Source organism: Balaenoptera physalus (assembly GCF_965194825.1).
Source record: "Balaenoptera physalus genome assembly, chromosome: 4".
NCBI classification, from domain to species: Eukaryota; Metazoa; Chordata; class Mammalia; order Artiodactyla; family Balaenopteridae; genus Balaenoptera; species Balaenoptera physalus.
Window position 1 is genome coordinate 28,431,488 of NC_138891.1, and position 15,043 is coordinate 28,446,530.

Sequence of the window (15,043 nt, forward strand, 5' to 3'; positions counted from 1 at the left end):
GCCAAGTTTGGAGGTTTGCTTAGGACCTCCAAGCAATAAAAACATCATTATTCCTTGACAACTTGATGTTCCTAATTTTCCTAAATTAATAATATCTATTTTTACTCCAGGTAAATTTTTATTGTGATTGATTTATGCAGTGCATTGTTTAATATTGCAGTTGATGAAGCTAACCAATACCTTTTTGCCTTCACTTGCAAAGAAAACCAATTCACCTGGACAGTAATGCCTCAGGATTATACTGAGAGTCCTTATTACTTCTTGCAAATCCTGAAAACGGATCTGTATGATGTGAGGTTCCCTAGAGTTTCTACTTGTTGCAATATGTAGATGATTTGCTTCATTGCTCTCCATCTCAGCATTCTCACAGGAAGACAGCATCCATTTGCTAAAGCTTTTAGCCCTAAAGGGACATATGGTTGCCAAAAAAAAATTGCCATTTGCCCAAACCCAGGTTTGATATTTAGGATGTCTGATATCAGAACAAGGGTTATACCTAGATCTAGGTAGACCTCATGGTGTTTTAAATTTCCCCAGCCCAAAACTAAGTGCCAACTGTGAGTTTTTCTCAAGCTATTTGGATATTACCAAAATTGGATTACAAGTTTCTCTCGTGGCCAATCCTCTCTATTCTTTGCTAAAAAATAACAACCCAGACCCAATTTTATGGGAAGAACCCAGCTGCCCTTGGGCATCACAATTATCAAATTCCCTTTTTCTTCTTTGTGTATGAAAAGGAAGGGAATTCCCTTGGGGTACTCACCTAAAAACATAGGGACCACCATTAATGCACAGGGTCTTATAGCCAGCAAATGGACACTGTGGCATGGGGCTGCCCTTCTTGCCTTAGAGTCATTACTGCCACTGTTCTTTTGGTTAAGACCACCAAGAAAATTGCTATGGGGATCCTCTTTAATCATTTTTGTACCTTATGCACTATAAGCACTCCTGAATTCTCATCATACTCAACATTTTTCAGTCAGCTGCCTTACCTCCTATGAAGTCCTGTTGTTAACTGCTCCTCACTTAACTCTTTCATGCTGTAGTAACCTTAACCCTGCTACTCTTTTCCCCTCCATCACTGGCAATATCCTTCACAACTGCTTAACTCTGATGGGCCACCTCCTGACTCCTCATGATGATCTGCAGCGAATCCCTTTGGGTAATGCCAACTTCTCATGAATCACTGATGGTTCTTAATTAAAAGGTGACAATGGAAAGTATTGTGCTGTCTATGATATTGCAACTCCTGTTGATGTTGTTGAGTAAGCATCTTTACCTATGGTAACTTCAGCCCAACAGGCTGAATTATACACTCTTACAGGGGCTTGTACTTTAGCCAAGGACAAAACTGCCAACATTTATATGATAGGAGATATGTTTTTGGAGTAGCTCATCATTTTGGGGTGTTGTGGAAGCAACGTGGCTTCAATACTTCCAACAGAAATAAAATTAAAAATGGCCCCTATGTTCAGAAATGTTTGGATGCAATTCTTTTAGCCACTACTTTAGCTATTATTAAGATTATGGGTATTGTAAACTTGACTCTCTAGAAGATATGGGAAACCATCTTGCTGATATTTCTGCAAGGAATGCTACCCTTATTGGGACCAACAGAAGCCAAACCTCTGCCATGGTACAATTACAGAAAATATTGATGATTGATTTTCTGTCATTCTGGAGATTGGTCTCTAGCAGTGACCTATTAGATTCTTTATTTATCCCAACATTTGTATCAGTGATATGAATGTAGACATAAAAGAACAGGATTATCAAATTTCACATGACAAAATCTACACAAAAACTAACATGATAGGTTAACAGAATACAGATTCAAATTAAACATAATAGGCTACCTCTGATTTTAGTCATAAGGCTGAGAAGCTAAATGGGCTTAATAAATGTTGAACTAAAACAAATAGACTGCTAGATATTTCTCCAACAAAGATGGGTTTATTTGGGATTACCAGAGTATTGCAATTTGGGATCTGTTACCATGGTGAACCATGTGCAATTTCCCACACAAGGGAAGGGAAAACTTTTACAGAGGGAAAAAGGAAGTTTGGAGGGCTATAGTAAACCTTTGGCTTTTCACAGGCTGAGTCCTTGCCAGGAAAGAAAAGGTTTTAGATTGAGTCGTATGAATGTCAATATTGTGACTAAAGACCTAAGACTTGACCATTATTCTTAAATGTGGATAAACAATTAATTAACTTACTAACAGAGTCTCTTTTCATACATTGTCTGTATGCAAAGTGAATTATTTGCTGATTTAAAATTTGGGGGCTGAATCAGCTCCTGATATTTAATATATTCAGGGATGTGAATTTGTGGGGTAAGTTGCAGAGCTTCTTTTTTAATAAGACTTTTTTTTTAGAGCAGTTTTAGGTTTAAGAGGGAGATACAGAGATTTCCCATATGCCCTCTGCCTCCTCAGATGCATAGCCTCCCCCATTATCAACATCACGCATCAGAATGGTACATTTTTTTTTACCAAGAAGGATGAACCTATATTGACACTTCATAATCATCCAAAGTTCATAGTTTACTTTAGGGTTCATTCCTGGTATTATACATTCTGTGGGTTTGGGCAAATATATAATGACATACATTCATCTTTATAGTATCATACAGACTATTTTCACTGTTCTAAACATCCTCTGTGCCTCTGCCTATTTACCTCTCCCCACCCTCCTACTCCTTCCCTCAGCAACCACTAATCTTTTTTTACTCTTTCTGCAGTTTTGCCTCTTTAGGAATGCCATATATTTGTGTGCAAGAATATGTTTAGTTTTTTAAGTGTAGTGTAAGCCCTGAGAGTTGGCTTTTCTTTTTGTAATATAAGTGCCTGTATTAAGCTCTGATTGTGAGGCATTCACTTCAAAGAGGCTATCTGGAATAAACACAGTGCCAACCACAAGACTAGTATTATTTTTAATAGCAAAATATTATAAAGATCCGAGTATTCATCAATAGAGAGATGTAGAAATAAAGTGTGGTATAATACATCCACAAAATAGAATGGACATTATAAAAATGTATTGACTTAGAAACTGCCTACTATAAATAGAGAAAAAAATAGCAAGTTACAGAATGGTCTTATAAAAAAGAGGAAGCAAATAAACAAACACCCCTTCTCCTTAAGAAAACAAGAACAAGAACAAAAAATTCCTAAATTACACATATATATATACATGTTTGTATAAACACAGAGAAAATTTTGGAAGGGTATGATTAACTACTGGGGGATAGGATTGGAGGGAGGAAGAAACTTAATCCTTATATACTTTCGTATCATTTAAATTTATTTTAACAAGCATTTGTTGCTTTTTATTACATGTAATAATATTTTTTAAAATGCTGGTACAAAGGTTAAGGAAAGCAAGCATTACAATTACTTTTTAGTAAACAGTTGTTATTTGCAAAAATAGCTCCCTGAGCTGAGGAATGTCAGAGCTCCACTTAGCAAGAACACTCTAGGCACAGATGAACAAAACATTCCTTTTTCTGTATGAGTTCAGCCAGGGAATGAGGTAGCACGAATCCTCCATGTGGAAAAGTGGAGTCATCCAAGCCCTCCTGGCCTTTGAAGTCAAGAGGGGAACTGGCATATCTCTCTGCATCTTATGGCTGAAATACAACTTTCTGGCCCCCATTTCAGTGAACTTTGAACTTCCTCATAATTCACACTCATTTATAATCTATAACTTCCATGTGAGGGGTAAAATTTTCTGTTTTACTGCCTAGTCTGAACTAGTTATAGAATGACTCCACTTTAAACCCAAGGTCTCATTTACATCTTGAAGCCCTAGCCTTTAAAAGGGACAGACACTGGCAGAGAGAGAGAGAAGCCTAGGAAAGCATCCAGGATGGTGTGGAGTCTGGGGCGCCAGTCACTGTTCTCCCCATTGTGCTCATATTGTAAGGGTTGTATCAGGAGTGTGGAAGTTCTCTGTCTGCCTAGTACCTAACAGTTGACAAGGCATCCCTGGTTTGCAAAGCTCTTCTGCCACGATATCTCAGCTGTCTCCCACAACGAGCCTGAGGGCCTAGAAGAGCTATATCAACCGCAGTTTACTGATGAGGAAACCAAGACTTAGAGACACTAAAGCGATGACCCTCAAGTCACTCAGCAATTTGGTCACAAAGCTCAGGACAGAATCATGTCTCTTTATTCTGCTGTCTCCTTCAGCCAGAGCTTCATTTTTATCTCTTTCACTGCTTCTGTTTCCAACGTAGATTTTGTTTGATAAAAAGAGGTCTGCTGCTTTAAAAAGTTTGAAAGCTAATGATCCAGGATAATGCTTCCAAATCCCCAACTGATATTAACATTCATCATTCGGGAATGACAAATTGGAATTTCCAGAAATTCTCAGAAATTCCTGAAATAAAAAATTATTCCACATTTTCCATAACATTTTATTAACATGCTTTCAAATAGTAAGTGGCCCTAATAATAGTGAATAATTTTCTGTGGTGGTATGATGCTAAAAGTTTCAGCTGTTTTCAGTAAAAAAAAATATGTTTTTATAATCTATTATTATTATGAACCAATATATCATGACAAGATTATTTCAATAGCATATAAAAATGATCTCTATTTGATATGACACCAGATATAGAAAACATTTAAAAGAAGGGAATATTAACACAAAATAAATGCCAAGTGGAATCACTTAAAATTTGAAAAAGAATACCACAAGTTTTTGATATTTAAAAGTTATTATTTTTAAATGAACTTTAAAAACACAAAGCATTAAATCACTCCATCTGATAGTCTTGATCTTTGCTTTGTGACAAATATTCAAGACAGAAAACTTTCATTTTGCATTGATGGTTGGATTAAGAGTGTGCCCCTCACTTCTTCAAGTTGGGTGTTAGGGTACGTGCTTCATAGAAGCTCATGTCCTTTGAAACAAGTCTTGAACTGCTCTGCTTTGCTGTCTTAACAGGTCAACTGGAACTGAGGGTTTTGTAATATAGCTTTGGAAATGTTCTGTATCGTTTAGATTTGGGTACTTCCACCCTTTGGGGTGGTTTTGTCAACAGCAAGTAGATGTTAGGTCCCCTGGATTCGGAGTCAGACAAGACCAGCCCTGCCACTTGACATATGTGTGCTCCTATATATGTCTTCCTCAGTAATAATAAAATATTAGTAAAGCTTACCATCCTAAGTTGTTTGAAGGATTGAGGTAACCATACATATAAAGGATTTAACATAATACACAGTAAATAATAAGTGCCAAAAAGATATTAGTTGTTTTGATTATATATTCATACACATTGTTTCAAGCAAGTTATGTTTCCATAGTCATGGATAGCTCTGTGAAGAGTCCAATGACAGCTTTGTGGTATATAGCTAAGACTTTTTGGATTGTTGGTTTGTCAATTGTCTACAATAAAATATTGTTCTTTGAAAAATATCATCTGTTACACAAAATCAATTGTAAAATATATTAATGCTTGTAATAAATGCTATCTATTGGGATATAGAAATAGCTTCATTTTAATTTGTGAATTTTTATTTTATTATTTTCTTTGAGATATGGGAAAGTGAGAATGAAGAGATACTGTGGAATTTGACCAAGAAAAATAAAGTTTTGGCTTGTGGAGCAAGAATTCTGGGAAGCTGATGACAGGAAGATAGCTCTCTATCCTCCACCAATGACTCCTATGTGTCTGTTTCTCCTGAGTCAAATAGATGCTGATTCCCACAGGAATCTGTGTGCAGGTGAGGCCACTGTGTTCCATGGTGGCCATGGTGTGGACAACTGATGCAGAACCATGAACTCTTGGGCTGGATTAGTCGCTGGAAGCCAGAATTCACATAGTGAAGCCAAGGAGAAACTGAACAGATCCTTCCTGCTCTATGTAGAGGTGATTAGGAGTACACTGGGTCATCAAGAGGTTTTCTCGAGCTGCCTCGTTAAAGAACTATTGACTTGCTTGCTTTTATTCTATCAGTCTTCTCAGAGTCGAAGCCAATGACCTACGTGATCTGGCAACTCTGACATCATCTCCCATTGCTCTCTCACTCTCTTGCTTTTACTCCAGTCACTGTCATCATTCTGATTCCTGAATATCAGTCACACTCCTCCCTCAGGATCTTTGTAACTGTTGTACCCTCTACCTTTGTCAAGTACTATGGAATATACTTATTTTAACTTCTTATATCTATGAATGCATTTATTACATTTATTTTCTGCCTCTCTCAAGCAATATCATCTCCATCAGTCCTTAAAAAGGAAAGAGTTAAAAAAAAAATACTATGCACAGTGGAGACAACTTTGAAATTTAAGAAGAAATTTAACAAAAAAATCGATAGGGCCTTCATGAAAAAGACTGAAATTTTAATGAATGCTGTAAAATATAGGAAATATAAGCAATGCTTTTGGATGAGAAGGATCAATATTTTTAAAAATCAATACATTAAAAATTAATAACAACACCAGACAATTTCTAACTTTCAAACAATTGGCTAAAATGATCTTTCAATATACAGGGGAAAAATAAATGTCCATGAATATACAAGGAAAATATTGGAAATGCATTATAATTTAGTATATAATTCACAGTAACAGGGCCATTGAATATTTTTTCCAATGATTCAGTATGAAAAATGATTTTGCCAACCATGTCCATTAGCTTTCAAATCTGGTTTATTTGTCAGCAGCTCAATTATATATACTCACAAACATATTATAATTATTAAAAGTTTTGCTAATCTATTTCTAGTCCTGTTTAAACCTCATAGTATATTTCTTCCTATCATAATTATACTGTGATAACTTTTAAATCTTAGGGACATAAGACTACCAGAAATGGGTTTATTTATAGGTTCTAAAAACAAATAATAAAGCATTTAAAAAATAAGTCTGGTAATTTCTAGTCAATATGTAGAATTAGTTTGCTTTCAATGTTTGTATATATTTTTTCTAAGTACGATACCTGTGGGTCTAGTGCCTTCTGAGTTAATGTAACAAGAAAGGAACTCTATCCATTCCCCTCCCATTGAATTTAGTCATATGTTTTCCTTCAATTTCTCTAGCCCGTTGATTCTTGTTATGTTCATGATAGCAACATTCTTAACATTTTTCTGATTGTGAAAATGATCCATATATATATTATGAAGACTCAAACAATACAGAAGAGAAGAAACACATACTCAAACACACACAAGTGCAGGATAGAAGAGAAAGTTAAATTCATTCTTAATTTCAGTATTGTACTCACTGAATACAAAACAATTCCAGTCTGGGAATATGTGAAATTTAGGTGTGGTAGCTTGGTCTAGCCAAATCCATCTTAACTAACCAACCTGTGTCGATGCACTGCCAACCTCTGGACCCTGAGCATATAGATATTTCCTTTCTGGATTGATGACATGAAACAGAAACCATCTGTCTTCCTCTTATCTCCTTTTCTTCTTCCTGGCAATTCCTCTGAATTTTCCACTCCTATCCCTTTGAAATGTCTACCTCCTATATCTTCAACTACTTTCTTTCTTTTTTGTTTTCTTTCCCTCAGCCAAAATTTAGGCTTATCCCTCCCATCCGAAAAAGTCATCTGTTGTCTCTACTTTTCCCTATACCCACTATAGAGTCTAAAAGCATTTCTACTATCTTATTTTCCATTTATTTCTCAATTACTTGCAATCTGGCTTGCTTTATCAACTCTCTATGGAAGTGATTCTGGCATAGTTCACCAATGACCTCTGTATTTCCAAATTCAGTGGAAACAATTTAGCTTTTATTTACTGATCCTCCATGGCTCTCTGCTCCCTGATATCACATCCTTCTGGTTCTCATACTTTTGCAGATATTTGTCTCTTTCACAACTTATATTTCCCACATAAACCTTAAATGTCCTTGTTCCATAGGATACATTACGTAGCAAATCCTTATTTGCTAAAATGAGATGGATAATCTCATCTTTTAAAATGTTGTCAATGATTACCCACATATACAAAATTCCCAAAACTCTAGTTCCCCCAGAGATCTCTGTCCTCAGCTACAGATTCACAAACTGAGTTCCCTACTGGACGTTTCCATCTGGGTATGACAGTGGCATCCCAAATTCAACAGATTTAAAACAAAACTGATTTTACCTTAGGCATCTTCTTGTATGCTCCCTGTCTTAACTGGTAGTACCACAATCCACTTAGCCAGAAACCAGTTTTTCTCAAAATTTCTCTATCTTTCAGGGTTCGAATCAAGATGGCAGAGTAAGAGAACATGGAGCTCACCTCCCCCCATGAACACATCAAAGATACATCTACATTATGAATAATTCTCACTGAAAACTAACGGGAAACTGGTAGAAGAACTTCCATACAACAAAGGCTGTAAGAAACATACACATGTAATTGAGTAGGAAGGGAAGAAAATTGATTGGGTTGGGGTCTGTGCCCCTGGGAGGGGATCAGAGGAAAGAGACATTACATGGGCAGATACCCACCCTGGGAAGTGAGCAGGTTGAGCCACAGATTGGGCGCTCTAGTCCTAGGGTCCTACACAGGGGAGACAAGCCTCTTTGGCTGGTTGGAGGACACTGGGACAAACAGAAGAGCTGTGGGAAGCCTGGACTCCACTCACAAGGAGTTTGCATATGCTGGCTAGACCTTGAGGCAGGGCAGAGAGAGGTCTGCTCTAATGGCTGCCAGGTTTCCTGCAACCACCATGTCATGTGTTCCAGCCCAGACCGAGTGAATGCTGTGACCCTACTCACTCATGTCACAGCATGGCACTGGATCTAGGGTGGCCACAACCCAGTAAAAGACATGACCATGGGATGCAGAAGTTACTTGGTCCAGGGACAGAGACTGCATGGGGTGGTGGTGGCCATTGCTTGTGTTTGCTCAAGCAGTGCCTCAGAGGCAGCCCAGGTCTCTGATGGCGGCTACTCTACCATAGTTACCTCGTATACATGCCAAGAATCCATGCAGGCCCCACCTGCCCTGTGGAGCAGTTCCACAACAGGGCAGGGATGGCAGAGGCTGGGGCACTCATAGGCTGTGGGGGCTTGCATCTAAGGCTGCATCCGAGCAGAGCTGCAGGTTCTTGCACAGGCAGAGCACTGGTACTCTGTCTGCACATGGGCCCCACTTGCTTCAACACTCCCCCTCTCCAGGACAAGGGTCCTGGTACAGGGAGAAGGAAAAACACACACTTAAAGGGAACAGAGCAAGCTTGGGCCCAACCCACAGGGCTTCTGCTCTAGCAACTTGGGATCAGACTCTGCCTCCAATAGGGTGGTGCTGGCCACTGAGCAGATGGGAAGACCTGAGTCATACCTGGTGCCAGCTCTAGCCTCTCCAGCTCCAGCCCCACTTCCCAAAAAGGTGATAGCTGCCAGCACTCCCTGAGAAAAGATGTTCCTAGAGTCCTCATCAAATCAGGTCTCCCACCAAAGGCACTGGGCACATTCAGTCTGTATAGGGATGCTCCCACATAAGAACACCTCTTCAAGACGGCAATACTTAACTGTTTCACCTAAATTCATAGAGGCAGAGAAAGTTAAGCAAAATGAAAAGGCAGAGGAACTACTCACAATTGAAAGAGCAAGAGAAAAACATCTGAAAAAATAAATAATGAAACAGAAATAAACAATTTACCAGATAAAGAATTCAAAGCATTGGTAATAAAAAAACATTAACTGGATTAGGGAAAAGAATTGATATAAACATTGAACACTTTAACGAGGAACTAGAAAATAAAAAAGACCTAATCAGAAATGAAGAATTCAGTAGTTGAAATAAAAAACACACTAGAAGGAATGAACAGCAGACTAAGTGATACAGAAGAATGCATAAGTCATCTGGAGGATAGAATAATGGAAATCACCCAATCAGTACAGCAAAAAGAAAAACAAATTTTAAGAAATAAAAGCAATTTAGAGATCTCTGGGATAACATTAAGCATACCAATATTCGTAACTCGAAATTCACACTCAACATTCTCCCAGAAGAGAGAGAAGGGGAATGAAAATGTATTTGAATAAAGTACAGCTGAACACCTCCCAAACCTGAAGAAGGAAACAGATACTCAGGTACAGGAATCATAGAGGGTCCCAAACAAGATGAACCCAGGCAGACCCACATCAAAACACATCATAAGTAAAATAGCAAAAGTTAAAGAGAATTTTAAAGGCAGCAAGACAAAAACAAAGAGTCATATACAAGGGAATCCCCATAAGGCTATCAGCTGATTTCTATGCAGAAACTTGGCGGGCAAGAAGGGAGTGGCATGATATATTCAGAGTGATAAAAGGGAAAAACATGCAATCTAGGATGTTCTACCCAGCAAGATTATTATTTAGAATGGAAGGAGAGATAAATAACTTCTCAGAAAAAGAAAAACAAAAGAGTTCATCAATACTAAACCTACCCTAAAGGAAAGGTTAAAGCATCTTCTCTAAGTGGAAAAGAAGCAAGAATCTATAGGAAGTGGAAAGTCCCACTAGGAAAGGCAAATATATAGTCATGACTGAGGATCAACCACTTAAATAAGCCAGCATGAAGATTAAAAGTTAAGGGATAAACATGAAGATGTAAAATATGAGATCAAAAACACAAAATGTGGGGGAGAGGAGTAAAAAATGTGATCTTCCTGAATATGTTTGAACTTATGTGACTAACAGTTTAAAACAAGAAAATTGAGGTCAACATATATGAACCCCAAGGTAAACGCAAGTCAAAAACCTACAATAGATTCACAAAAACTAAAAAGAGAGGAACACAATCATACTAGTAGAACCACAAGGGAAGAAACAGAAAGAATAAATAAACAGAGAAGAACAACAAAAACAACTGGAAAGTAAGTAATAAAATGGCATTAAGTACATACCTATCAATAATTACTTTACATGTCAATGATTAAATGCTCCAATCAAAAGCCATATGGTGGTGGATTGAATAAAAAACAAGATCCACATATAAGCTGCCTGCAAGATATTAATTTCAGAACTAAAGACACACACAGACTGAAAATGGAGGGATAGAAAAAGATATATCATGCAAACAGAAATAAGAAGAAAGTGGAGGTACAAGACTCATATCAGACAAAACAGACTTTAACACAAAGGCCATAACAAAAGATGAATAAGTGCATTATATAATGATAAAGGGATCAATATAAGAAGAGGATATAACATTTGTAAACATATATGCACCCAGTACAGAAGCATCTAAATATATAAAGGAGATATCAACAGACATGAAAGGAGAAATTGACAATATTACAATAATAGTGTGGGACTTTAACACCCTAGTTACATCAATGGACAGATAATTCAGACAGAAAATCAATAATGAAACAGTGGTCTTAAATGCACAATAAATATCTACAGGACATTCCATCCAAAACAAGCAGAATACACATTCTTTTCAAGTGCACTTGGATTGTTGTACAGGATAGATCACATGCTATGCCACAAAACAAATCTCAACAAATTTAAGAAGACAAATTATTTCAAGCATTTTTCTGATCACAATGGTATGAAACTAGAAATCAATTACAGGACGAAAAATGGAAAAAGAACAAACATGTGGAGACTAAACAACACGATACTAAAAAACCACAGGGTCAACAGTAAAATCAAAGAGGAAATCAGAAAATACCTCAAGACAAATGAAAATGGAAACACAACACTCTAAAATCTATAGGATGCACCAGAAGCAGTTTTAAAATGAAAGTTCATAGCGATACAGGGGTTCCTCAACAAACAAGACAAATCTCAAATAAGTACTCTAACCTACCTCTTGAAAGAATTAGAAAAAGAAGAACAAACAAAGCTCAACTTCAGCAGAAGGAAGGAAACAATAAAGATCAGAGAGGAAATAAATGAAATGGAGATTTTTAAAAAACAGAAAAGGTCAATGAAATCAAGAGCTGATTTTTTTGTAAAGGTAAACAAAAGTGATAATCCTTTGGCCAGGCTCACTAAGAAAAAAAGAGAGAGGACCCAAATAAACAAAATAAGAAAGGAAAGAGAAGAAATAACAACCGATACCACAGAGATACAAAAAAAATTGTAAGAGATTACTACAAACAGTTATATGCCAATAAATTGGACAACCTAGAAGAAATTAAGAAATTTCTAGAAACATACAACTGGCTAAAACTGAGTCAAGAAGAAACAGACAATCTGAACAGACTGATCACTAGTAATGAAATTAAATTTGTAATTAAAAGAAAAAAAGACTCAGCAAGCAAAAGTCCAGGACTGGATGGCTTCACTGGGGGATTCTTCTAAACATATAAAGAAGTAATACCTATTCTTCTCAAAATACTCCCCAAAATTGAAGAGGATGGTATAATCCCAAATTCATTCTCTGAATCCAGTACTACCCTGATAACAAACCCAGAAAAAGACACTACAAAACAAAATCACAGGCCAATATCTTGGATGAATATAGATGCAAAACTCCTCAACAAAAACAATATATAAAAAGGATCATACACCATGATCAAGTTGGTTTCGTTCCAAGAACACAAGAATGGTTCAATATTCACAAATCAATCAATGTGATACACCACATTAACAAAAGCAGGATAAAAATCACATGATCATCTCAGTAGATGAAGAAAAAGCATTCTACAAAATTCAACATCCATTCATGATAAAAACTCTTATCAAAGTGGGGACAGAAGGAACACAGCTCAACAGAATAAAGGCCATTTATAACAAGCCCTCAGCTAACATCATACTCAACAGTGAAAAGCTGAAAGTGTTTCCTCTAAATTCAGGAACATGACAAGGAGGTCCACTCTCACCACTTCTATTTAACATAGTATTGAAAGTCCTATCCCCAACAATAAGACAAGAAAAAGAAATAAAAGGCATCCAAATTGGAAAGGAAGAAGGCAAACCATTACTATTTGCAGATGGCATGATACTTTATATAGAGAAGTCTAGGGAACTTCCCTGGTGGCACAGTGGTTAAGAATCCACCTGCCGGTGTGGGGACACAGGTTCGAGCCCTGGTCTGGGAAGATCCCACATGCCGTGGAGCAACTGGGCCTGTTTGCCACAACTGCTGAGCCTGTGCTCTAGAGCCCATGAGCCGCAGCTACTGAGCCTGTGTGCCACAACTACTGAAGCCTGCATGCCTAGAGCCTGTGGTCCGCAACAAGAGAAGCCACTGCAATGAGAAGCCCACACATCGCAATGAAGAGTAGCCCCCACCCACCACAACTAGAGAAAGCCCACATGTAGCAATGAAGACCCGACGCAGGCAAAAAATAAATAAAAATAAATAAATTTTAAAATAATAAATAAATATGAAACTGGAAAAAAAAAGAAAACTCTAAAGCCTCCAACAAAAAGCTATTAGAACTAATAAATGAATTCAGTAAAGTTGTACAATACAAGATTAATATACAGAATTCTATCACTTTTCGATACACTAATAGTGAAATACAGAAAGAGAAAGTGAAAAAAACAATCCCGTTTGAAACTGCATCAAAAAGAATAAAATACCTAGGAATAAACATAATCAAGGAGGTGAAAAGCCTATACCCTGAAAACAATAAAACATTGATGAAGCACACTGAAGATGATAAAAAGAAATGGAAAGATATTCCATGCTCTTGGATTGGAAGAATTAATATTATTAAAATGGCCATACTTCCCAAAGCAGTCTACAGATTTAATGCAATCCCTATCAAAATACCCATGACATTATTCACAGAACTAGAACAAATAACTGTAAAATTCATATGGCACCACAAAAGACCCCAAATTGCCAAAGCAATCTAGAGAAAAATGAACAAAGCCAGAGGCATCACATTTCCAGATGTCAGACTATATGACAATGCTACAGTAAACAAAACAGCATGGTACTGGCACAAAAACAGACATATAGATCAATGGAACAGAACAGAGAGCCCAGAAATAGCCCATGCACCCTATGGTCAATTAATCAATGATAAATGAGGCAAGAATATGCAATGGAGAAAAGACAGTCTCTTTAATAAGTGGTACCGGGAAAACTGGACAGTTATGTGTAAAACAATGAGATTAGAACATTTCCTCACACCATATACAAAAATAAACTCAAAATGGATTAAAGACTTAAATGTAAGACATGAAACCATAAAAATCCTAGACAAGGACACAGGAACGACATTCTTTGACATAAATTATAGCAATATTTTTTTTGGATCTGTCTCCTAAGGAAAAAGAAATAAAAGCAAAAATAAACAAATGGGACCAATTTAAACTTAAATCCTTTTGCACAGCAAAGGAAACAAATGACAAAATGAAAAGACAACTTCCAGAATGGGAGAAAATATTTGCAAATGATATGACCAACAAGGGGTTAATATACAAAATATATAAACAGCTCAAACAACTCAATGTGAAAAAAAGAAACAATCCAATCATAAAATTGGGCAACAACCTGAATAGATATTTTTCCAAAAATGACATACTAATGATTAACAGGCACATGAAAAGTTGCTCAATATCAGTAATTATTAGAGAAATGTAAACCAAAACAACAATTAGATATCACCTCACACCTGTCATAATGGCTATCATCAAAAAGTCTACAAAGAACAAGTGTTGGCAAGGATGTGGAAAAAAGGCAACCCTTGTACACTGTTGGTGAAAATGTAAATTGGTGCAGCCAGTATGGAAAACAGTATGGAGGTTTCTCAAAAAGACAAATATAGAACTGATCCAACAATTTCACTCCTTGGTATATAACCAGAAAAAAATGAAAACACTTATTCGAAAATATACATGCACTCCAACGTTCATTTCAGCACTATTTAAAATAGCTGAGATATGGAAGTATCCATAAACAGACAAATGGATTAAGAAGATGTGGTGCATATGTGTGTATATATGAAATTTTGCCATTTGCAGCAATGTGGGTGGACCTAGAGAATATTATGCTTAATGAAATGTCAGACAGAGACAGACACAATACTGTATGATAACACTTATATGTGGAATCTAAAAATAATACGAGGGATGTGTATAGCAAAACAGAAAGAGTCACGAATATAGAAAACAAACTTGTGGTTACCAGTGGGGA

The 15,043-nt window shown here is 36.8% G+C and overlaps 1 protein-coding gene across 4 annotated transcripts in view; it reads right to left on the reverse strand.

The window, feature by feature from the left end:
- Positions 1–6: 6 nt before the first annotated feature.
- Positions 7–15,043, reverse strand: part of LOC309660539 (phospholipid scramblase 4-like) — a 69,477-nt gene continuing 54,440 nt past the window's right edge. For 2 of the 4 annotated variants that reach the window (XR_014263444.1, XM_082461357.1), the window contains exon 5: positions 7–403. Coding sequence is in view for 3 of the 4 variants with exons in the window: in XM_082461357.1 (XP_082317483.1) it covers positions 398–403 (6 nt within the window). In the remaining variant the exon portion in view is untranslated. Of the gene's footprint in view, positions 404–680; positions 5,810–15,043 lie in introns of those variants that run through there. The other 2 variants (XM_082461360.1, XM_082461352.1) reach the window with 1 other exon arrangement.